The sequence below is a fragment of the Staurois parvus genome, unplaced genomic scaffold (assembly GCF_062004578.1).
Source record: "Staurois parvus isolate SC_StPar_1 unplaced genomic scaffold, SC_StPar_1.0 ptg000154l, whole genome shotgun sequence".
Classification (NCBI taxonomy): domain Eukaryota; kingdom Metazoa; phylum Chordata; class Amphibia; order Anura; family Ranidae; genus Staurois; species Staurois parvus.
Window position 1 is genome coordinate 659116 of NW_028317950.1, and position 24649 is coordinate 683764.

General features: G+C 44.2%; 1 protein-coding gene across 1 annotated transcript; it reads right to left on the reverse strand.

Moving 5' to 3' along the window:
* Positions 1-10836: 10836 nt before the first annotated feature.
* On the reverse strand, positions 10837-11400 carry LOC149463405 (uncharacterized). The gene has a single exon (XM_089675309.1). It carries the CDS (start codon positions 11398-11400, stop codon positions 10837-10839), a length of 564 nt encoding a protein of 187 aa, XP_089531435.1.
* Between the last annotated feature and the right edge of the window lie 13249 nt (positions 11401-24649).

The window sequence follows — 24649 nt, forward strand, 5'->3', positions numbered from 1 at the left end:
TCACTAACCATTCTCAACAAGTTTTATGAAACCAAAGGGTTCCTCGAAAGTTTTCTAGAGGTTCTTTGAGGATCCAAATAGCACCTGGGAGGGGGTTGTGTAATTAGATGTGGGTGCTTCCACAATTTTCACTAGCCTTTCTCCACAAGGGATCTGTAGTGTTGAAGACATTATTCACTATTAGTCACTATTCATCCAAGTGAATTCTTCAGTTAAAAGGAAAGTTGGGAGGATAAGAGTCCCAATGAGAAATGAGCATTGTGATCTAGGATTTTTTTTACCTTCTCAACTGCTCAGGCTAAATTATTTTAGCAAAAAAAAAATATTTGAATTCATATATTTTTATTAAATAAAAAATGTATTATATCAATACAAATTACTGTCTCTTTTATTAGAGAACATATTTAGGATAGTTTATATTCTTCTATTTAATGTTCTATTGTAGATGTGTTTTTAATTTTTAAGTTGATTTGATATTTTTTATTTGTGCACAGACACTTTTATTTTTTATCAACCCCTTCAATTTTTTTTTAGTAAAATAATAAATGGCTGTTTTTTGTTACAAGAAAGGGTCCAGGTTAGTTAACAGAATCTCTTATGGCACTGAAGAGCCATTTAAAACCTGTTGTACCCTTAAACATAAAAAAACTCTTAATGCTCATTGGCCCCAGTCTCTCCATAGTTGGAAAATGAAAACTCCAGTTGTCATTCATTCCCATTTCTCTTACTTTCTCTATTGAAGAAGCCACTTAGCTGGGAGAAAATATCTTCAACGTTACAGAATTAGTCCAATTGAATGGAGCATCATTTCTACCCTCATTACTTGTTTTAAGTCCTATGTATTCCATAACATATTTTTGTATAGAAAAATGCAATTCTGCTAGATTAATTAAGGGTTTGGTGTTGGGCGACGGAACATTCTTATAAATAAAATTAAGCTCTCCGAGCAATTAATGTACAATTTTATTACTTGGAATATATGATCACCATAATTATATAGACTGCTATAATTAATAACTTTCCCCAGCAAAAGGAAAACATTTATTTTGTTAACAAGTTAATACATTTTTCATAGTGTATACTGCTTATTTACTGAACCCGCTCAGAAATCCAATTTCTTAAGGGTGTGATTAGCTTATGAGATTACTAATGTTTTTTTTATTTTTTTATTTTACAACACTGCTTTATTATGTAGTTATAGAAGAAGATCCTTGCACATAGATTCTAACCTGCTTTTGTTCCTCAAAAGGAGGTGGGAGTGCTAATAAAACTCTATGCCAGTGTTTCCCAACCTTCTTTCAGTTGAGGCACCCTTTAATATTATGGACAAAATTAAAAATTTTAAAAATGAATAGTTTTGCATAACACAGCAGCATCCACACACATAGGACGCCCAACATTAGAGGTGATGTATTCTTCCAAAGTAAATATATCTTTGCGCATTGGTACGGACTAGTATTCTTATGTTTCTTCTCCTTCAGCTTCTCTTACTCAGCTAATGTGATTCCAGTGCTGACGGAGAAGAGCGGCAGGGGAGGGGCAAACAAGGATGCTGTGTAGGTGCCCGATGTCCTCCAAATCAACTGATGACATCATTGGTTGTTAGGGACACCAGTGGCTGGAAGGCTGTAATGGCACATAATGAAATCCTGTGCAACTAAAAGGCAGGCTTGATCCACCTGCTGGCTTATATACAATTTTTGGGCAATTTTGGGGTTTTTCCATGTCACCCCTTAAGGAACCTCAAGCGCCCCCCGGTTGGAAAAAGCTGCTCTAAGCAGAAGGCACAACTGATTTGAAGAGAAGCAAAGACTAGGCTCACTATAACTTGTCAGAATCCATTTGTTCTTTGACTCAGACAGGCAGCACCATCTTTGTTTAAGCATCATCAGGCTAGCTATTTTTGAAATGGCGGCTCAGAGAAGATACAGTCATGTCCAATATAACACTACATATAAACACACACACATATATTTTTTATACACTATATTGCCAAAATTATTGGGCCAGCCCTCCAAATCATTGGATTCAGGTGTTCCAATCACCTTCAATCACCTCCATAGGCACAGGTGTATAAAATCAAGCACCTAGACATGCAGACTGCTTCTACAAACATTTGTGAAAGAATGGGTCGCTCTCAGGAGCTCAGTGACTCCAAGCGTGGTACCGTGATAGGTTGCCACCTGTGCACGAAATCCATCCATGACATTTCCTTGTTTCTAAATATTCCACGGTCAACTGTGGGATTATAACAAAGTGGAAGCAACTGGTAGGCTACGTAAAATGACAGAGTGAGGTCAGCGCATGCTGAAGCGCAAAGTGCACAGAAGTCACCAACTGTCTGCAGAGTCAATAGCTAAAGACCTCCAAACTTGGTGTGGCCTTCAGATTAGCACAACAATAGTGCGTAAAGAGCTTCATGGAATGGGTTTCCATGGCCGAGCAGTTGCATCCAAGCTTTACATCACCAAGTGCAATGCAAAGCGTCGGATGCAGTGGTGTAAAGCACAGCGCCACTGGACTCTAGAGCAGTGGAGACATGTTCTCTGGAGTGATGAATCACACTTCTACGTCTGGCAATCCGATGGACATGTCTGGGTTTGTCGGTTGCCAGGAGAACGGTACTTGCCTGACTGCATTGTGCCAAGTGAAAAGTTTGGTGGAGAATGGATTATGGTGTGGGGTTGTTTTTCAGGGGTTGGACTTGGACCCCTAGTTCCAGTGAAGGGAACTCTTAAGGCATCAGCATTCCAAGACATTTTGGACAATTTCATGCTCCCAACTTTGTGGGAACAGTTTGGGGATGACCCCTTCCTGGTCCAACATGACTGCACACCAGTGCACAAAGCAAGGTCCATAAAGACATGGATCAGGGAGTTTGGGGTGGAGGAACTTGAGTCCTGACCTCAACCCAATAGAACACCTTTGGGATGAGTTAGAGCGGAGACTGCGAGCCAGGCCTTTTCGTTTGACATCAGTGCCTGACCTCACAAATGTGCTTCTGGAAGAATGGTGAAATCTTTCCATAGACACCCTCCTAAACCTTGTGGACAGCCTTCCCAGAAGAGTTGAAGCTGTTATAACTGCAAAGGGCAGGGCCAACTCAATATTGAACCCTACGGACTAAGACTGGGATGCCATTAAAGTTCATGTGTGTGTAAAGGCAGGCGGCCCAATACTTTTGGCAATATAGTGTATGTTGTGTGTGTATATACAGTTGCAAGAAAAAGTATGTGAACCCCTTGGGATTACGTGGCATTTTGCATGAATTGGGCATAAAATGTGCTCTGAACGTCAACAATAGAAGAACACAGTCTGCTGAACATAATACTACACAAACATTAGATGTTGCCATGGTTTAATTGCACATAACATGTAAACATTCACAGTGCAGGGAGGAAAAAGTATGTGAGGCCCTAGCTTAATGACTTCTCCCAGCTAATTGGAGCCAGGAGTGAGCCAACCTTGACTCCAATCAGTGTGATGATATTGGATGTGTTGCTGACAGCTGTCCTGCCCTTAAAAAACACACACCTGTTTTGGGTTTACTGATTTCAAGAAGCACTGTCTGATGTGAACCATGGCTCGCAGAAAAGAGCTCTCAGAAGACCTACGATCAAGAATTGTTGACTTGCATGAAGCTGGAAAGGGTTACAAAAGTATCTCCAAAAGCCTTGATGTTCATGTGTCCACGGTAAGACAGACTGTCTACAAATGGAGAAAGTTTAGCACTGTTGCTACTCTCCCTAGGCAGGTTGTCCTGTAAAAATGACTGCAAGAGCACAGCGCAGAATGCTGCATGAGGTAAAGAAGAATCCCAGAGTGTCAGCTAAAGACCTACAGAAATCTCTGGCACATGCTAACATTTTTGTTGCCACATCTACAATAAGGAAAACATTAAACAAGAATGGAGTACATGGGAGGACAGCACGAAGGAAGCCATTGCTGTCCAAAAAGAATATTGTAGTACGTTTGAAGTTTGCAAAAGAGCACCTGGATGTTCCACAGCACTACTGGCAAAATATACTGTGGACAGATGAAACCAAGATTGAGTTGTTTAGGAAGAACACACACCACTATGTGTGGAGAAAAAAAGGCACAGCACACCAACATCAAAACCTCATCCCCACTGTAAAACATGGCGGAGGGAGCATCATGGTTTGGGGCTGCTTTGCTGCCTCAGGGCCTGGACGGATTGTTGTCATTGATGGGAAAATGAATTCCAGAGTTTATCAAGACACTTTGCAGGAAAACATACGACCATCTGTCCGTCAACTGAAGCTCCGCAGAGGATGGGTGATGCAACAGGACAATGACCCAAAGCATACAAGTAATTCAACAAAACAATGGCTGCAACAGCACAGAATACGCCTTCTGGAGTGGCAGAGTCAGAGTCCTGACCTCAACCCAATTGAAATGCTGTGGCATGACCTTAAGAGAGCGATTCACACCAGACATCCCAAGAATATTGCTACACTGAAACAGTTTTGTGAAGAGGAGTGGTCCAAAATGACTCCAGATCGTTGTGCAGGTCTGATCTGCAACTACAGGAAACGTTTGGTTGAGCTTATTGCTGCCAAAGGAGGGTCAACCAGTTAAGTCCAAAGGTTCACATACTTTTTCCTCCCTGCACTGTGAATGTTTACATGTTATGTGCAATTAAACCATGGCAACATCTAATGTTTGTGTAGTATTGTGTTCAGCAGACTGTGTTCTTCTATTGTTGTGACTTAGATGACGTTCAGAGCACATTTTATGCCCAATTCATGCAAAACTCCACGTAATCCCAAGGGGTTCACATACTTTCTTTTTCTTGCAACTGTATGTGTGTATATATATATATACACACACACACACAGTATGTATTAACTGAAGGATATCTGTATTAGCCCAACCTTTACTTTATTATCTTCCCTTTGAGATGCCCTATCTCCTGTAGTATGTTTTGTTTTCTTTTTACTTACATTTTTCTTATTTATTCTGAATGGTTTAGTAGGCACAGGGTCCTGATGTAATTATTTCAGCGTCCCTCTCTACATCATTAAATTAAGTGAAGCCAAGCTCAGGGGATGTGGCTATGGCACCCTGCACTCATAGGGGTTGATTTACTAAAGGCAAAATGCATAGAAAAAATGGGTGCACAAAAGGGAACCTAGAATAGAAGGACTTTATAGACTCAATATGGGAGACCACACAAGATATAAAACAAAATACAGTTTATTATACACATTAAAATTCAGGACAAAATACAAGCAAAAAAATACCCCTGAAAAGGTGCCAGCAGGTTTGCTGGATACCAAAACAGTACCCCACCCTACATGACTGGAAGTCTAATATATAAACTCCATATGCCTGTAACAATTGCAGTGGAGCAATTGCATTGTCTGTAGGCTTCTGGATAAGGGTCAATGTATTTTGCCAATTCTAGCTTCTTCAGCCAACCCAGTGTGTTGGTAGGGCATCAATTGGTGTGGTAGAACGTAGGGTGCCTCGCTAAAGGCTTGGGAGTGGACACAGGGGCATCAGGATCAATCTGTACAGCAGAGAGCCATCATGGGCAGCATAAGTACACATGGATTGAGGTCTATAAACTGGACAATAGATAAACTGGACAGTATAGAGGTCCCAAAAAAGAGATCGATGGTGTAAAAAAATGTGACGGTGGGTAAGGTGTCTGTTAACAATGAATCATCCTGACAGAGATGTTAGCCCAACACTTGGATAGGATAGTGATTACAGCAATGGATATACAGCCCCAAGGATCCAAGCCATCTGCCCCTCCATCGTGTCCAAAATGATGCTGCCCACCAGACTGCCATGCTTCAGAGCTGAGTAAATCAGGTAAAGCTTCACTTTGCAAAGAATGACTGGATCATGGAAGTCAGCAGAGCTTCCTCACATTTACTAAGCTGTGGTGCAACTGCACTTGTAGAGTGCAACTATACTTCGAAAAGCGCACAGTCTATTTTGCCTTTAGTAAATCAATCCCATAGTCTTTCCTTGGAGGAGTGATGCTGGGCGTCATTCAATCTGGGAGACCGAGGACACCTTTGACAAGGAAGAGGTAATGCAGGGGCAACACTGGGTTGAAGGTGAGTATTGATTGACTACTGCAACTCCCTCCTTGCTGACCTACCTCTACACAGGGAATACCCTCTTCAGTCTATCATGAATGCTGCTGCTAGACTAATACACCTTACTAACTGATCTGTGGCTACTGCTCCTCTCCTGCCAACCTCTTCACTGACTTCCACTAGCCCAACGTATAAAACCCAAAATACGGATCACAACATACAAAGCCATCTGTAACAGTGCCCCCAGCTACATCACCAAGCTCATCTCGAGATATCACCCAAATTGTCCACTCCACCCCTCCCAAGACTTCTTGCTCTCCAGCCCCCTTGTCGCCTCCTCCCATGCTTGCTTTCAGAGCTTCTCCAGAATGTCTCCCATCCTCTGGAACTTCTTAAACCAGTATGTCTGGTTTGCTTTTTCCTTTTCTACTTTTTCAGTGATCTCTGAAAAAAAAAAATTTTCATGGGAAGCCTACCTCACCTTTACCTAAATTACTATATTTGTAGCCTGAGCGGCTTATAATACAAAAAAATTAAAAATTTAAAAATCAGAGGAAAAAAAAAAAAATTAGCCCAGAGTTGGGTTTTAAAAATATATTTAAAAAATGTACCTCCCCATTAAATTTCCAGGTCCCAAAAGATATACATATAGCGACAGAAATATCAAACACCCAAGAGAGCACAGTATCATTCTAAATTTAGTGCTGTGAAAATGCCGCTGTTGCCCGACTTGATTTTATATTAATGTTATGCTAATATATATACACAAACAGCTTAATATTTCCTAGTTATGTCATTATATAGTGTCAAAAAGGAGAAATAAATTCTGCCAAATTAAAATGCAGAATTTACTTTGCGCTTTATCATACCACTACATGGCGTAAAAGGTCAAACTTATCTGATGTCCATTTATTTACAGTTGTGTCCAAAATTATTCAACCCCCACTGAAATTGAGTGTTTTGGCCAGTTTGACATTGCTTTTGATCATTCAGTCATCTTGCTTACATTTACATTAAAGAGGCACTTGTAGGTCAGACAAATATAACATAACAGTTATAATGAAATAACCACAAATGTCTTTTCTGTGCTCACAGCATTATCAGTTTTATTCAACCCCCAAGTGACATTCAATCTTAGTACTTAGTACAGCATCCTTTTACAGTTATAACAGCTTTTAAACGTGAAGCATAGCTTGACACAAGTGTCTTGCAGCGATCTACGGGTATCTTCGCCCATTCTTCATGGGCAAAGGCCTCCAGTTCAGTCACATTCTTAGGCTTGCGCACTGCAACTGCTTTCTTTAAGTCCCACCAGAGGTTCTCAATCGGATTTAAGTCTGGTGACTGCGATGGCCACTCCAAAATGTTCCAGCCTTTCCTCTGCAACCATGCTCTAGTGGACTTGGAGGTATGCTTGGGATCATTGTCCTGTTGAAAGGTCCAACGTCTCCCAAGCCTCAGGTGTGTGACGGACTGCATCACGTTTCCATCCAATATCTCCTGGTACTGAAGAGAATTCATGGTACCTTGCACACGCTGAAGCTTCCCTGTACCTGCAGAAGCAAAACAGCCCCAAAGCATGATTGACCCTCCACCATGCTTCACAGTAGGCAAGGTGTTCTTTTCATCATAGGCCTTGTTCTTCCTCCTCCAAACATAGCGTTGATCCATGGGCCCAAACAGTTCTAATTTTGTTTCATCAGTCCACAGAACACTATCCCACAACTTTTGTGGTTTGTCCACATGGCTTTTGGCATACTGCAGTCGACTCTTCTTATTCTTTGGAGACAGCAAGGGGGTACGCCTGGGAGTTCTGGCACGGAGGCCTTCATTACGCAGTGTGCGTCTTATTGTCTGGGCTGAAACTTCTGTACCCACATCTGACAAATCTTTTCTCAGTTCCTCAGCAGTCACACGGGGACTTCTCTCCACTCTACGCTTCAGGTAGCGCACAGCAGTCGAAGTCAGCATCTTCTTTCTGCCACGACCAGGTAGCGTTTCAACAGTGCCCTTTGCCTTGAATTTGCGAATGATGCTTCCTAAGGTGTCTCTTGGTATGTTTAACATCTTTGCAATCTTCTTATAGCCATTGCCCTTCCTGTGAAGAGAAATCACCTCTTCTCTTGTCTTCCTGGACCATTCTCTTGCCTTCACCATGTTTGTAACCACACCAGTAAATGTCTAGAAGGAGCTGAGTATCACAGTCATTTTAAAGCTGCCTAATTGGTGCTTATTATGCTTGATTGCTGCTCGGTGACATCCACAGGTGTTTTCAATACCTGATGGAAAGCACCTGTATGAACCTCTGTTCTTCAGAGTGGTAGTCTTTAAGGGGTTGAATAATTGTGGCAATGAAGAAACCACATAAGAACCATTTACTACTGTATTACATAAACAATTGATGTCATTTTAGTTGCATTTGGGTAGTTACAACGTCCTTGTAGGATTTGATTCTGAATACAATTCCAAATGTACACTATAGTCCCTAAACCCCTTTACAGCATTGGGGGTTGAATAATTTTGGACACAACTGTAGAAGAGCTTTGTGGTTCAATCTTGGGGTACATATCCAGGGCTGCGCAAATTAAGCCAATACTTCAATATTAGAAATTACAGATTTTCTTTTTTTTGTGTGTGTTAATTATCACTATTTCTTTTTAATTAAAAGCTAAAAAAAATAAAATATTTGTATCCATGTTACTGAACTTAAGGTTTAACTTTCTGAAAAAAAAAAAAAAAAAAAAGATAAGAACATCACATTAGAATAAATCGCAAATACGGAACTGAAACATCTCTGAAATGGAAATAATGTTTCGAGACTTAAGGTTGCTATAACAATACAAAGAATTTCTTTCTTCATGTGTCACTATAAAGTGATGCAAACAGGCAGAAATGACCCTTTTTTGTATATTGTTAGCATAACATTAATATATGATAAAGTCAGCTTTGCGTGGACACAAATGAGTGCAACTGTGACATTTTCACAGCTATTAAACTGTGAATGACATTGTGCTTGTTTATAGGAGTGCTTGACATTCAACGCAGTAAATGCAAATGTCATCCAGGGCATCCAACGCTTCTATTGGGATCCTGAAATTAGTACAGGGAGGAATTTTTTAAAAATATATTTTTTATAACTGAATCTTAGGCAATTTTTATTTTTAAATTGCTGTTCCCTTGTAGTTTCCTTTTTTTTCTCATGCTGCAATACACACCTTCAATTTGGAGATACCCCCTGCAGTACTCCTTTACCTCAAGGTGTCTTCAAGATTGAAGGATGCTCAGCATCATTCATTCCAGAAGACTGAGTGCAGGATGCCATTGCCCCATCTCGGGGCATGACACCCTGCAGTTACCTAGAGTATTGATAAGGAAAGTTGTGCCAAGGTCATCAAATCAGATCAGTTTTTAGTTTAAAAAAAAACCCATACTGACAGGGTGTGGGTGTGTTAGAAGGGACATATGGTCTAGAGTCAAAATAGAATATATATTACACACACACACACACACACATATATATATATACATGCAGTACATACACACACACTGCTCAAAAAAAATGAAAGGAACACTTTGAAAACAGACTTCAATGGGGAAAAATCTCCTGCTGGTTTTCTATACTGATATGGACTGGGTAATGTGTTAGAAACATAAGGATGCTCCATCGTTTGATGGAAATTAAATGTATCAACCTACAAAGGACTGAATTCAAAGACACCCCAAAAATCAAATTGAAAAACTGATGCAGCATCCTAGTCCATTTTACTGAAATGTCATTTCAGCAACTCAGAATGGTCCTCAGTAGTTTGTATGGCCCCCACGTGCTTGTATGCATGCCTGACAACGGTGGGGCATGCTCCTAACGAGACGATGGATGGTGTCCTGGGGTGCGTCCTCCCAGATCTGGACCAGGGAATCACTGAGCTCCTGGACAGTCTGAGGTGCAACCTGATGGTGTTGGATGGGCCAAAACATGAGATTCCAGAGGTGTTCTATTGGATTTAGGTCAGGCGAGCATGGGGGCCATTCAATGATATCCATTCCTTCATCCTCCAGGAACTGCCTGCATACTCTCGCCACGTGAGGCCGGGCATTGTCGTGCACCAGGAGGAACCCAGGACCCCCTGCACCAGCGTAGGGTCTGACAATGGGTCCAAGAATTTCATCCCGATACCTAATGGCAGTCAGGGTGCCATTGTCTAGCCTGTAAAAGTCTGTGCGTCCCTCCATGGATATGCCTCCCCAGACCATCACTGACCCACCACCAAAATGGTCATGCTGAACGATGTTACTGTTGGTTGTGTGTTAGAGAAGACACTAGTAGCTTGTGATGAGGCAGAACTGGTTTACTTGTGTGGCTTAAGTTGCAAACATACAAAACATTTCAGCAAGCTGTAACAGCAGACATCTTGGTTATGTAGAGAGAGAGAGAGAAGAAAAAGAACCAACAACAAGTTTTACAGATTTGCACAACTGGTAACCTTAGTGTACAGTGTCATCTACTGGTCAAGTGATATTAAAACACAATACTAGTACATGCTGTTGCATCCCCAACACCCCTTCTCAATGGCATGTGCATAATTATATGACATTTAGTCTCTTTTGTAGAAAACAATGACGTTCCCTTGGCAAAGGTTTGGTGAGTGCATCTGCAGTCATCTCCACTGATGGGCAGTACTGGATGTCGATAACCCCTTGTTCTTGCATGTCTCTGAGCAGATGATATCTTACATCAATGTGCTTGGTTCTTGGGTTAATTTTCTCAGTGTGTAAGCTTTATGCATCCCTGATTGTCTTCAAAGATGGGTGTGGGTTGTGACATATTCAGTCCCATGTCTAGTAGAAGTTGACAAATCCAAATGGCTTCTTGACATGCATGTGCTGCTGCTATGTATTCCGCTTCAGTTGAAGAGAGTGCAACAGTCACTTGTTTCCGACTAGACCAGCTTATGGTTCCTTGTCCATACTGGAAGATGTAACCACTTGTAGATTTGCGGTCAGTGGTGTCTCCAGCCCAATCTGCGTCCACATATCCAATCAGTTTTGGGTTTGACGATGCTGGAAGTCGCAGCTTCATCCGATTTGTTCTCTTTAGGTACTGCATTACCCTCTTTACTGCATTCCAGTCGCGTTGACACGGTGTTGCGACTTTCCTGCAAAGTATTCCCACTGCTACGGCGATGTCTGGTCTTGTCACGGTGGTGATGTATAGCAATTTTCCGATTGCCCTGCGGTAAAAATCATTGTTAGGTAACAAGTTTTCTGTTCCATTGTTTTTTGGATAATCTGGTTCCATTGGTGTTTTCGCTTCCTTTGCATCTTGCATGTGAAACTGTTCTAACATTTCTGTAATTTTCTGACTTTGGTTAAGAAGATAGCTTCCATTCTCTTCCCGCTCTATTTGAATTCCTAGGTAGTGAGTAATGTTCCCCAACTCTTTAATTTAAAAATTTTGTTTCAGTTTGTGAACTATTTGGTCATAGTCCCCTTCTTGTTCAAAACACGTCAAGATGTCATCGAAGTATATTAGGATGTATGTCCATTTGTTCTCTTGATTCTTTGAATACAGACATGGATCTGCTTTACTTTTTGAGAACCCTTCTTTTCTGAGTATTTCGTTCACTTTTTCATTCCATGCTCTCGCCGCTTGCTTGAGCCCATAGATGCTCTTTTGCAGTTTGCATACAAGGTTCTTTTCTTTCTCAAATCCTGGTGGCTGTTCCATGTACAGATCCTCCTTGATGTCTCCATACAAAAAGGCAGTTTTGATGTCTAGGTGCTTTACTTGCATTCCCTTTCCAGCAGCAATACTAAGGAGTGTCCTTATGGTGGAACAGGGGCGGACTGACCATTCGGGATCTCGGGCAGTGCCTGAGGGCCCAAGGTTAGTAGGGGGCCCCATGAGATGCCCCTGGTACCTTTCATAGGCTTTTTTGGGTGTGGTTTGAGTGTGGGTGAGGACACAGGGGCCCCATGATCCCCTATTGCCCGGGGGCCCCATGAGTTGTCAGTCCGCCCCTGTGGTGGAATGTTTCACAACTGGAGCAAATGTCTCATCGTAATCTTCTCCAAATTTCTGGGAGTATCCCTTGGCAACTAATCTTGCTTTGTATCTATAGATGTTTTCATGTATCTATAGATGTGTTCATATTTCACTTTAAAAGTCCATCTGCTTCCGATGGTTTTGCGACCAGGAGGGAGTTCTGTTAGTGACCAAGTTTTATTTTCTTGAAGTGATTTTATTTCTTCTTCAGCTGCTTTTCTCCACTGATCGGCTTCCCTTCTCAGCAAAGTTTGTAAGTCTTCCTAGGATATTGGCTCCTGTGTTTGATGTGTTTTAGCAGCGTATGATAACCTGCGGGGTGGTATGCCTTTTGTCATTCGAGAGGATCTTCTGATTCCTTGTTGTTCAGTGGGTTCTATTGGCTCGTTGATTGTAAGTTCCATTTCTTGTTCTGGCTCTTGTCCTGCTTCGCATGGGTCAGTGTCTCTTGCCGATTCAGCGCGTAAATCCTCTCCACATTTTTCAAGAATTGTATTATCTGGTGCTTCACTTTCATCAAAATAAACACTGCGGCTTACTGTGACCTTGTTGGTCTTTGGACAAAGGATTCTATATCCCTTACTCTGCTCACTGTAGCCCACCAGAATGCCTTCTATGGCTTTGTTCTCCAACTTGGAGCGTTTCTGATTTGGAATGTGGGCATATGCTTTACAGCCAAACACTCTGATGTGTCCTACGTTAGGTTTTGATCCATTCCACATTTTAAATGGTGTACTCTCAATAGCTTTTGATGAGAGCCTGTTTTGTAGGTATGTTGCAGTCATTATTGCTTCTCCACAGTATTTGTTAGGTAAGGCAGCGTCCGAAATCATACATCCGGTCATTTCTACAAGAGTGCGATTCTTTCTTTCTGCTACGTTGTTTTGCTCAGGAGTGTATGGTACAGTTGTTTGGTGTATAATACCTTGTTTCTTTAGGTATGATTCCATCTCTTTATTCATATATTCCCCTCCATTGTCAGTGTGTATTATTCCAGGTTTCCTTTGATTGCTTGTCATAGCTACAAACTCTTGAAGTTTTTCTAATGACTCACTTTTGTGCTTCATTAGATACCTTATTGTGTACCTGGAATAATCGTCGATGAAAGTCAGTAAATATCTGTTCCTGCCAGGTGTGATGGTTTTCATTAGAGATGAGCGAATTATTCAAAAATTCGATTCGGCTGATTCGGCGAATTCGCGGAATAAATTTGATTCGAGTCGAATATATTCGCTGCGAATTTAACTTATAAAAAGGGTGTTTCTAGGCTTCAGAGAGCCTTTATATTAGTGCAGAACACTGTACCTTTAATTTAAATGCCCTTGGAGTCTGCTGGGGAAGAGAAATAATACTGACAGTCAGTATGACATGCAGATGAGTGCCGTCGATCTTAGAATCACCGCACACTTCACTCATTTGGGCAGTCACGGGGCCAAAACCAGAGTGTGGAGCCACAGTGTGGCGGTGGAGGCAGCAGCAATGGGAGGCCATACAGCACCCTATGAAAAAATGGAACCCACCAGCAGTGTGAGGAGACCTGAAAGTGGCACATGGCAGAGTGTGGCGATGGAGACAGCAGCAATGGGAGGCCGTACAGGGACCCATGACACACTCTGGACCTGGCAGCAGCATGAGGAGGCGGTACAGGGGCCCATGACAGATTACGGGCCTGGCAGCAGCATGAGGAGTCGGTACGGGGGCCCATGGCAGATTACGGGCCTGGCAGCAGCAATGGGAGGTCATACAGGGACCCATGACACACTCTGGACCTGGCAGCAGCATGAGGAGGCGGTACAGGGGCCCATGACAGATTACGGGCCTGGCAGCAGCATGAGGAGTCGGTACGGGGGCCCATGGCAGATTACGGGCCTGGCAGCAGCAATGGGAGGCCCGTAATCTGCCAGCACCCTATGACAAAATGGAACCCACCAGCAGTGTGAGGAGACCTGAAAGTGGCACATGGCAGAGTGTGGCGATGGAGACAGCAGCAATGGGAGGCCGTACAGGGACCCATGACACACTCTGGACCTGGCAGCAGCAAGAGGAGGCGGTACAGGGGCCCATGGCAGAGTGGCGATGCGTAAGCAGCTTAAATTGAAGGCCATACAGAGGCCTATGTTAAAAATAATAACATGTTTGGGGCATGATTCATGGCGGATTTAGTCAGTTGTGTCAGGAACTGGTGGTTTGAAATCCAGACTAATCCACGCCTGATTCATTTTCACAAACGTGAGTCTCTCCACACTTTGGGTGGACAGTCGTGTCCTCCGCGGAGTTACAATACCTCCTGCCGCACTAAACACGCGCTCCGATGCCACGCTACTGGCCGGGCATGACAGCCTTTCAAGGGCAAATTCAGCTAGTTGGGGCCAAAGGTCAAGTTTCGTTGCCCAGTAGTCAAGGGGATTGTCTACCTCCGTTGGCAGGGTGCTGTCCAAGTAGGCCCAAGCCTGTTGTTTGAGGTCCTGCTCCAGGTCCACCTGATGCTGCTGCTGCTGCGGCTGGTTAGTAGTTTCCTCACTGCGCTGGTGAAGAAAGCTACTCATCATCGACTGCAGACTGAGGCAGCCGCTGCTGGTGGAGCTGCCACTGCTCCTACCACCCCACCCCTCCCCTGCTGCCATGGCAGCGGAACGCGAGTGCACAGGGCCCACAGTGTCTGAGGATGGACGTTGGCGCAGAAAGGCAGAGACCAACTGACTACATAGGTGGTTTTTATAGTACGTTATTTTGGCCTCCCTCTCAGCAGGTGTGAAAAAGGCCACCATTTTTGAACGGTAGCGAGGGTCCAACAAGGTGGACAGCCAAAAGTCATCCCTCTGTCTGATGGTTATTATTCGGCTGTCGCTACGCAAGCAACCCAGCATGCTATGGGCCATTTGTGCCAAGGAATGCGAGGGACTCCCTGCCTCCATCTCCACAGCATACTGCCACGGTGCGTCTGGGTCCTCTGTCTCCTCCTCCTCCTCTACCAGATGCTCCTGCTCCTCCACTCCTGTCCGCTGAGTGGAAAAATCACCCATTTCACTCAATAATTCCTGAGCACCAATGTCCTCCTCTACCTCCTCCTCTTCTTCCTGTCCTGCCCCCACAGGGGTCATGTGGCGTTGAGATCTGTGCGCCACGTCTACCGCACCCTGACCAGCCATTGTTAACAGCATTTGTTCCAGGACGTGCAACAGAGGAATGACGTCGTTCATCGCATAGTCCTGCCGACTCACGAATAGCGTGGCCTCCTCAAAGGGCCTGAGCAAGCGGCAGGTGTCACGCATGAGCTGCCAATGGCTGACATTTAAGTTACACAGGGGAGTACCTTTATCCGCTTGTAACATCAGGAAATCGGTGATGGCCTTTCGCTGTTCGTAAAGGCGGTCTAACATATGTAGGGTTGAATTCCACCTTGTTGCAACGTCGCAGATCAGGCGATGCTGTGGAATTCCGTTCTGCCGCTGCAGCTCAAGGAGGGTGTGCTTTGCGGTGTAGGAATGGCTGAAATGCATGCAAAGTTTACGTGACATTTTAAGGATGTCTTGCAGTGGGATGGTGGATTTTAGGAACCGCTTGACAACCAGATTGAACACGTGAGCCATGCATGGCGCATGGCACAACCTTCCTTGACGCAGAGCAGACACCATGTTCTTTCCGTTGTCGGTCAACATGGTTCCGATTTTCAGTTTGCGCGGAGACAGCCATCTGTCGATTTCTCTGTTCATTACACTCAGAAGTTCCTCCCCTGTGTGACTACGTTCGCCAAGGCATACCAGGTGCAGCACAGCGTGACACCGTTGCGCCCTGCACATGTGATATGCCGGTTGGGTAATGGGACTTGGCACGGGGGTGGCGGCTGAGGACACTGCGGAAGAAGAGGTGGTAGAGGCGGACATCTTAGCTGGACCAAGGACGTGCAAATGTTGAGGCAAAAGCGGCGTGACCTGTCCAAGTTGCTGGTGCGGCTGTGCCGGCACCACGTTCACCCAGTGGGCCGTAAATGACATGTACTGTCCCTGACCGTAGTTACAGCTCCACACGTCGGTGCTGCCGTGCACTTTGGCAGAGACCGACATGCTCAAAGACTGGCCCACCATCTCTTCTACATGTGAATGCAGGGCTGGCACTGCCTTTTTGGCGAAGAAATGCCGGCTTGGCACTCTCCACCGCGGCGCGGCACAAGCCATCATTTCCCGGAAAGGTGCTGAGTCCACCACTTGGAAAGGGAGGGACTGCAGCACCAGCAACTTGGACAGGAGGACGTTCAGCTTCTGCACCGTCCGGTGCGTGCTCGCAAACTGTTGTCTCTTGGAAACGGATTCCAAGAAAGACTGCTGACGGAATCCGTGAAGAGGAGTAGCAGGAGAAGGAGCATCTGAACGAGCGGAAGATGCCAACGAGCGACAACTCCCCTCAGCAGAGGTGTTGGAGCCTTGACTGGCTGATAGAGGGCGATTGACGTCGGGTGACGGAGCAAGTAACGGAGCGGGTGATGGAGCGGGGGCTGGGGCAGGCAGAACCGCCGTATCTTTATCACGGTTTTCCCAGGCCACCGAATGGCGACGCTGCATATGCTGACGCAACGCTGTAGTCCCAACATGGGCCCCCTGGCCACGCTTGACTTTCTGGCCACATAGTCGACATACGGCTACGTTTACTTCCTCAGGCGGCTTGACGAAAAATTGCCACACCGCCGAGTAGGAAACTTTGCCCCCGCTACTCCTCACTGGCTGACTGCTACTTCCTCCGTGCACACCGGCACCACTACTGGCCGTGGTGGTAGGCTGCAGTGGAGCTGGTGCTCTACTCCGTGGCCGTTTGCCTCCACTGACACTGCTGCGACCCTGCTGCCTCCTGGGCAACCCACCGACTGTTTTGCTCGCTGCCAAGCTGCCACCCTCTTCTCCTGATGATGCGGAAGCAATAGCCTGATGACGACGAGGCTGCCAAGTGCGATCAGCCTCATCATCATCAATTAGGGTCTCCGCCTCACTACTAGCCCCCTCGGCTGCGTGTGGGTCAGGAGACAGACCTGTCTCTAGACCGGCTACCGAGCCACTCTCCTCGCCAGTACTTCTTCACCTCTCTGCTGAAGAGGCGGATGTCTCCCCCCGTTCCTGACCGCCCTCTGTTAGCTCTTCCTCACTGTACAGTGGGGCTGAGCCCACAGCATGCGATACTTCGCTTGGTGAGGGAACACCAAAGGACAGGGGCAGGTAGAGGACACGTGATTTCAGTGGGCTTGCTCCCGGGCCATGCCAACTAACGGTTGTGTCTGACGTACCCACCGACCGTTGGCTGTAGGTGTAAGAGGTGACCTGGGAAGAGGAAGACGACCGAGCCAACCAATCGATGATGGCAGGGTTGTCGGTGGAGACACGACCGCTGGATGACACCGGGAGCACTGGCCTCTGGCTGCGACTAGTGCTGCCTCGACCCCTTCCTCTGCTGCCACGTCTGCTCGCTCCTGAAACATTGCCTTCTCTGCCACTCCTCTGCGTGTTGTCTGACATACTCTTTAATTCAACGATTCTGTGTCCCTGAGTAACGATTCTGTGTCCCTGAGTAACAATTCTGTGTCCCTGAGTAACGATTCTGTGTCCCTGAGTAACGATTCTGTGTCCCTGAGTAACAATTCTGTGTCCCTGAGTAACGATTCTGTGTCCCTGAGTAACGATTCTGTGTCCCTGAGTAACAATTCTGTGTCCCTGAGTAACGATTCTGTGTCCCTGAGTAACGATTCTGTGTCCCTGAGTAACGATTCTGTGTCCCTCAGTAACAATTCTGTGTCCCTGAGTAACAATTCTGTGTCCCTGAGTAACAATTCTGTGTCCCTGAGTAACGATTCTGTGTCCCTCAGTAACGATTCTGTGTCCCTGAGTAACAATTCTGTGTCTGTCCCCGAGTAACAATTCTGTGTCCCTGAGTAACAATTCTGTGTCCCTGAGTAACAATTCTGTGTCCCTCAGTAACGATTCTGTGTCCCTGATTAACAATTCTGTGTCCCTGAGTAACAATTCTGTGTCCCTCAGTAACGATTCTGTGTCCCTCAGTAACGATTCTGTGTCCCTGAGTAACAATTCTGTGTCCCTGAGTAACAATTCTGTGTCCCTGAGTAACAATTCTGTGTCTGTCCCTGAGTAACAATTCTGTGTCCCTGAGTAACAATTCTGTGTCCCTGAGTAACGATTCTGTGTCCCTCAGTAACAATTCTGTGTCTGTCCCTGAGTAACGATTCTGTGTCCCTGAGTAATAATTCTGTGTCTGTCCCTGAGTAACAATTCTGTGTCCCTGAGTAACAATTCTGTGTCCCTGAGTAACAATTCTGTGTCCCTCAGTAACGAGTCTGTGTCCCTCAGTAACAATTCTGTGTCCCTGAGTAACAATTCTGTGTCTGTCCCTGAGTAACAATTCTGTGTCCCTGAGTAACGATTCTGTGTCCCTGAGTAACAATTCTGTGTCCCTGAGTAGCAATTCTGTGTCCCTCAGTAACGATTCTGTGTCCCTCAGTAACAATTCTGTGTCCCTCAGTAACAATTCTGTGTCCCTGAGTAACGATTCTGTGTCCCTGAGTAACAATTCTGTGTCCCTGAGTAACAATTCTGTGTCCCTGAGTAACGATTCTGTGTCCCTGAGTAACAATTCTGTGTCCCTGAGTAACGATTCTGTGTCCCTGAGTAACGATTCTGTGTCCTTCAGTAACGATTCTGTGTCCCTGAGTAACAATTCTGTGTCCCTGAGTAACGATTCTGTGTCCCTGAGTAACGATTCTGTGCCCCTGAGTAACAATTCTGTGTCCCTGAGTAACAATTCTGTGTCCCTGAGTAACGATTCTGTGTCCCTCAGTAACAATTCTGTGTCCCTGAGTAACAATTCTGTGTCCCTGAGTAACAATTCTGTGTCTGTCCCTGAGTAACAATTCTGTGTCCCTGAGTAACAATTCTGTGTCCCTGAGTAACAATTCTGTGTCCCTGAGTAACGATTCTGTGTCCCTCAGTAACAATTCTGTGTCCCTGAGTAACAATTCTGTGTACCTGAGTAACAATTCTGTGTCTGTCCCTGAGTAACAATTCTGTGTCCCTGAGTAACAATTCTGTGTCCCTCAGTAACAATTCTGTGTCCCTGAGTAACAATTCTGTGTCTGTCCCTGAGTAACGATTCTGTGTCCCTGAGTAACAATTCTGTGTCCCTGAGTAACGATTCTGTGTCCCTAAGTAACGATTCTGTGGCCCTAAAGACTCTGTGGCCCTAACTCTGTCCCTAATACACAGAGGTCTGTCTCTCTTGAATGACCGGAGGCTAATGGAGAATTCTAAGATGGCCGCGATTTATAGCTCGACCATTACACAGTGCTGGCTGGCTGGCTGCTGATTGGCTAATGCGATCACATGTCATGAATGAATGCATTATGGGTCAGCGCGCCTTGTCTGCGCACCTTCCCAGAGATCCCCGCTCCGTCGCCACACATGTCGCCGCCATTTTTGGGAAAATTCGATTCGTGCATCCGAAGTTTGCTAATTTTCGGATTCGGCGCGAATCGAATATTTCCTAATCTTCGAAACGAATTCCACTTCGTCATGTTCAATTCGCTCATCTCTAGTTTTCATTGGTCCGCACACATCACTGTGTATCAGTTCCATGGGTTTAATGGTTTTACTCTGACTGGTCTGTGGAAGAGAGGTTCGGGTGGCCTTTGCTTTGATGCAACACGTGCACTTGCTGAGTTTGTGGCAAGGCAATATTTTCATGTCTTCTGATAGACCTCTCTTTGCAAAGTCCTTTATAGCTTCTGGGTTTCGATGCCCCAATCTTCTATGCCACAGGTGGATGCACTTGTCATGTGGGTTATGAGTTACCGCATTAGCCTTCTCACTTTCAGTGACGATTTTGTACAGATGTTCATTTAACCTTCCTCGTTAGAATTTGCTTTCCATTTTGAATTGTGCATTCATTACCTCTGAACTGGACAGTGAGTCCATTGCTTGCAAGGGTTTTAACTGATAGGAGGCTTCCTTCTAGGCTTGTGACATATAGAGCATTCTTTACAAGGATGCTCTGCTTGCCCCCTGATGGCGTTTTGCAGTTCAGAAATCCCTGACCATTACCTTCCGTTGTAATACTTTTCCCAGGACTTTGCTAGGAAGACTTTATCTTTCACACTAAAATCAATTTCTGTGAAGAATGTCTCATCGCTTGTCATGTGACTTGTTGCCCCTGAATCAATGTACCATCCGTGTGAGGTACAATTCTGAGTCACTTTAAAAGTACCACTCCATGATGCACTTTCATTTTCTTTCATGACCGCTTTAGCTCTTTCTCTTGTGGGTAGCTCCCACTTTCGCTGCTCAGCTTTCCAGATTGAACAGTTCTTTTTCAGGTGACCGGCCTTTTTGCAGCGAAAACATACCCTGGTTTCTTTGCTTTGTCTTATGCCTTCATGCACCTTCAGAGCTGCCTCTGGTCTCTCGTTCTCTTCACTATGCAAATTTTCCTTTCTTCTGCTGTATTCATAAATTAATTTTTCCTTAACATATTCTAGTGTCAGTTCAGTTTTTGGTCTAGTTTCTAGAGCATTTATAAGGGCACTGTATGATTCTGGAAGGATGCATAGCAGTAGTGCTACTACATGATTGTCTTTCATTTTTTCACCTATTGCACCCAGCTGGTCCACAATTTCTAGCATAGCATTTACATGTTCACCCATTTCCTGCCCTTTTTCCAGCCTCATCTTATACAGTTTGCGCAGCAGATATAGTTTACTGTTTAGGTTTGCACGTTCATGCAGTTTTTGTAATGCAGTCCACATACCTTTAGCTGTGCTTTCTTTCCTTATATGAATGAGTTGATCGTTCTCCACTAACAGACTTATGACTGCTTTTGCTTGCCTGTTTTTTCTGTCCCATTCTTCCGGGTTGTCATTGGGTCTGTGTGTATCTAGTAACTGCCACAAATCATCTTTGGATAACAGCATTTCAAGCTTAAACTTCCATAGCTGGTAGTTGGTATTGTTGAGCTTTGCTATTGTAAACTTCATATCTGAAGCACTCTTCAGATATGAAGCCATCTTTCAGTGAAATGGATACAGCTCTTGTTTCCTCACACAGGTTTTGGTAGGATTGTAAATGCAGCACTTACTTGCTTGTAGTTTTCCTTTTTTTCAGTGTCTGGAGCTGCGCCCATAACCTGTTGATTATGTGTTAGAGAAGACACACAATACTGTATATAGTACATGCTGTTGCAACCCCAACAGTTACAAGCAGCAGAATGTTCTCCATGGCTTCTCCAGACCCTTTCACGTCTGACATATGTGCTCAGGGGTGAACCTGCTCTCATCTCTGAAAACCACAGGGCACCAGTGGTGGACCTGCCAATTCTGGTGTTAAATGGCAAATGCCAATCGAGTTCTATGGTGCCGGGCAGTGAGCACAGGGCCTAATAGAGGATGTCGGGCCCTCAGGCCACCCTCGTGAAATCGGTTTCTGATTGTTTGCTCAAAGACATTCACACCAGTGGCCTGTTGGAGGTCATTTTGTAGGGCTCAGGCAGTGTTCATCCTGTTCCTCCTTGCACAAAGGAGCAGATACCGGTCCTGCTGATGGGTTAAGGACCTTCTACGGCCCTGTCCAGCACTCCTAGAGTAACTGCCTGTCTCCTGGAATCTCCTCCATGCTCTTGACACTGTGCTGGAAGACAATGGCACATATTGATGTGCCATCCTGGAGGAGTTGGACTGCCTGTGCAACCTCTGTAGGGTCCAGGTACGGCCTCATGCTACCAGTAGTGACACTGACCCTAGCCAAATGCAAAACTAGTGAAAAACAATCAGAAAAGATGAGTAGGGAAAAAAAGGTAATTGGCCTCCACCTGTCAAACCATTCCTGTTTTGGGGATCCTCTCATTGTTGCCCATCTAGTGCACCTGTTGCTAATTTCATTAACACCAAAGCAGCTGGAACTGATTAACAACCCCCTCTGCTACTTCACTGACCAGATCAATATCCCAGGAGTTTCATTGTCTTGGTGCTATAATCTGATTAAAAAGTCTTCCTTTCATTTTTTTTGAGCAGTGTGTATGTATACATATATATATATATATATATATATATACACACACACACACACACACACACACACACACACACACACATACACACAGTTGTGTTCAAAATAATAGCAGTCAGACATCACTAACCTGATCAGTCACTGTTTTTGGTAGAAATGATATTTCTACATGGCAAATAATTTACTAGCAAGTGTAGTAGAGTAAAGAAATCCAACAGACCCAACAGTCATGACATGCATGCTGCTGATTCTGTGTAATTGAATCACTCATTGAAAGGGGCATGTTCAAAATAATAGCAGTATGGAGTTCTATTAGTGAGGTCATTCATTCTTTGAAAAACAGGTGGCAATTATTGCCCTTATTTAAGGAAGGAAGGCAGCAAATGTTGTACATGCTGGTTACAGTGCATTTCTCTCTGGAACGACCCATTTTCCTCAGAATTTCAGACATTGTTCAGAAGAACAGAGTACCTTGATTAAAAAGTTGATTGGAGAGGGGAAAACATATAAAGAAGTGCAGAAAATGATAGGCCGCTCAGCTAAAATGATCGCAAATGCTTTAAAATGGCAACCAAAACCTGAAAGACGTGGAAGAAAGCGAAAAACTACCATTCAAATGGATAGAAGAATAGCCAAAATGGCAAGGACTCGGCCAACAATCAGCTCCAGGAAGATCAAAGAAGGTGTAAAGTTACCTGTGAGTACTGTTACAATTAGAAGACGCCTATGTGAAGCCAAGCTATCTGCAAGAAGCCCCTGCAAAGTCCCACTGTTGAAAAAAAGACATGTGCTGAAGAGGTTACAATTTGCCAAAGAGCACATTGACTGGCCTAAAGAGAAATGGCGCAACATTTTGTGGACTGATGAAAGTAAGATTGTTCTTTTTGGGTCTAGTGGCCGGAGACAGTTTGTCAGACGACCCCCAAACACTGAATTCAAGCCACAGTACACTGTGAAGACAGTGAAGCATGGTTGTGCAAGCATCATGATATGGGGATGTTTCTCATACTACGGTGTTGGGCCTATTTATCGCATACCAGGGATCATGGATCAGTTTGAATGCATCAGAATACTTGAAGAGGTCATGCTGCCTTATGCTGAAGAGGAAATGCCTTTGAAATGGGTGTTCCAACAAGACAACGACCCCAAACACACCAGTAAACACGCAACATCTCGGTTCCAGACCAACAAGATTGACGTTATGGAGTGGCCAGCCCAATCCCCGGATCTTAATCCAACAGAAAACTTGTGGGGTGACATCAAAAATGCAGTTTCTGAGGCAAAACCAAGAAATAGAGAAGAACTGTGGAATGTAGTCCAATCATCCTGGGCTGGAATACCTGTTCACAGGTGCCAGAAGTTGGTTGACTCCATGCAACACAGATGTACAGCAGTTCTCAGAAACAGTGCTTATACAACTAAATATTCATTGATTCAAAGGAAAGCAAAATCTTCAAACATTTTTCAGTTTATATAGTGAATGGTTGAGTTTGTAAAGAAGAATACAAACACTGCTATTTTTTGAACAGTCTAATATTCACTTTTCTTCAATTGTTTTACAGGAACAACACAAATTTGATATATTTTTCTTCATGTTTTGATTTGGAATAGAATGTGTAGTGTTCCCAATGCATTTGTGTGTATGGAAATAAAAGCTATTAGAAGGATTTTGAGCTTTATTCACTTTTTTCAACACACTGCTATTATTTTGAACACAACTGTATATATACACACACACACACAAACATATTAATTGTTAAGTGTAAATAACTTGCAATCAACTATAGACAAAAAGGAAACAACAAATTCAGAATATAAAAAAAAAATAAAAACATTAAATACCCTAATTTAAAGCAAAAAACAAACCAAAAAAAAGATGATCAATTTTGACTTTTGCGTTTCAAGGGCAAGTCTCTTCCTCAAAGCCAATGGCCCTCTTTTTTTATTTTTTTGCAGTCGGTCTCTTGAAATACCCCGGCCAGTGGAGGGCAGCAAGGCCATCTAGATCCCTTGGGTTTCTTTTTGAGAACCTACATAAATAGACACACAAATCCTCCACACATGTGCAGAAAGTTTTGCAATTGTATGTAAGCAAATGCACCGACAGGAAAGTTCAATGAACTAAAAGGCGCTTCACAGAGCCATGGTAGTTCATTGAGAACTGCAAGGCAACAGCCACTAAAGTTTATTCGTTCACAGAACACTGTGAATGAATGACGTGGCTGTGTGGGCAGAGCCCCGCACGGCTGTGCTGTTTTTAAAATATGACAGCTAGTACAGGGAATTTCTCCCCATACATCTATCACAGGGAGGGTGGGGGGGGGGATCAGGCAGCGACCACAGCATTGGGAACATGTTACATGTTCAACCCTAAAAACAGGTGAACTTATCCTTTAAATTTTTTTTTTTTTTTATATTATGGATCTGTTACCACTATATAGGTTCCCTTGAGATTGGCAGCAGAAAGCCACTGATGTATTTGT

Coding starts and splice junctions, on each gene's coding strand:
- LOC149463405 (XM_089675309.1), bottom strand. CDS start 11,400: ATGCAAGATGCAAAGGAAGCGAAAACACCAATGGAACCAGATTATCCA.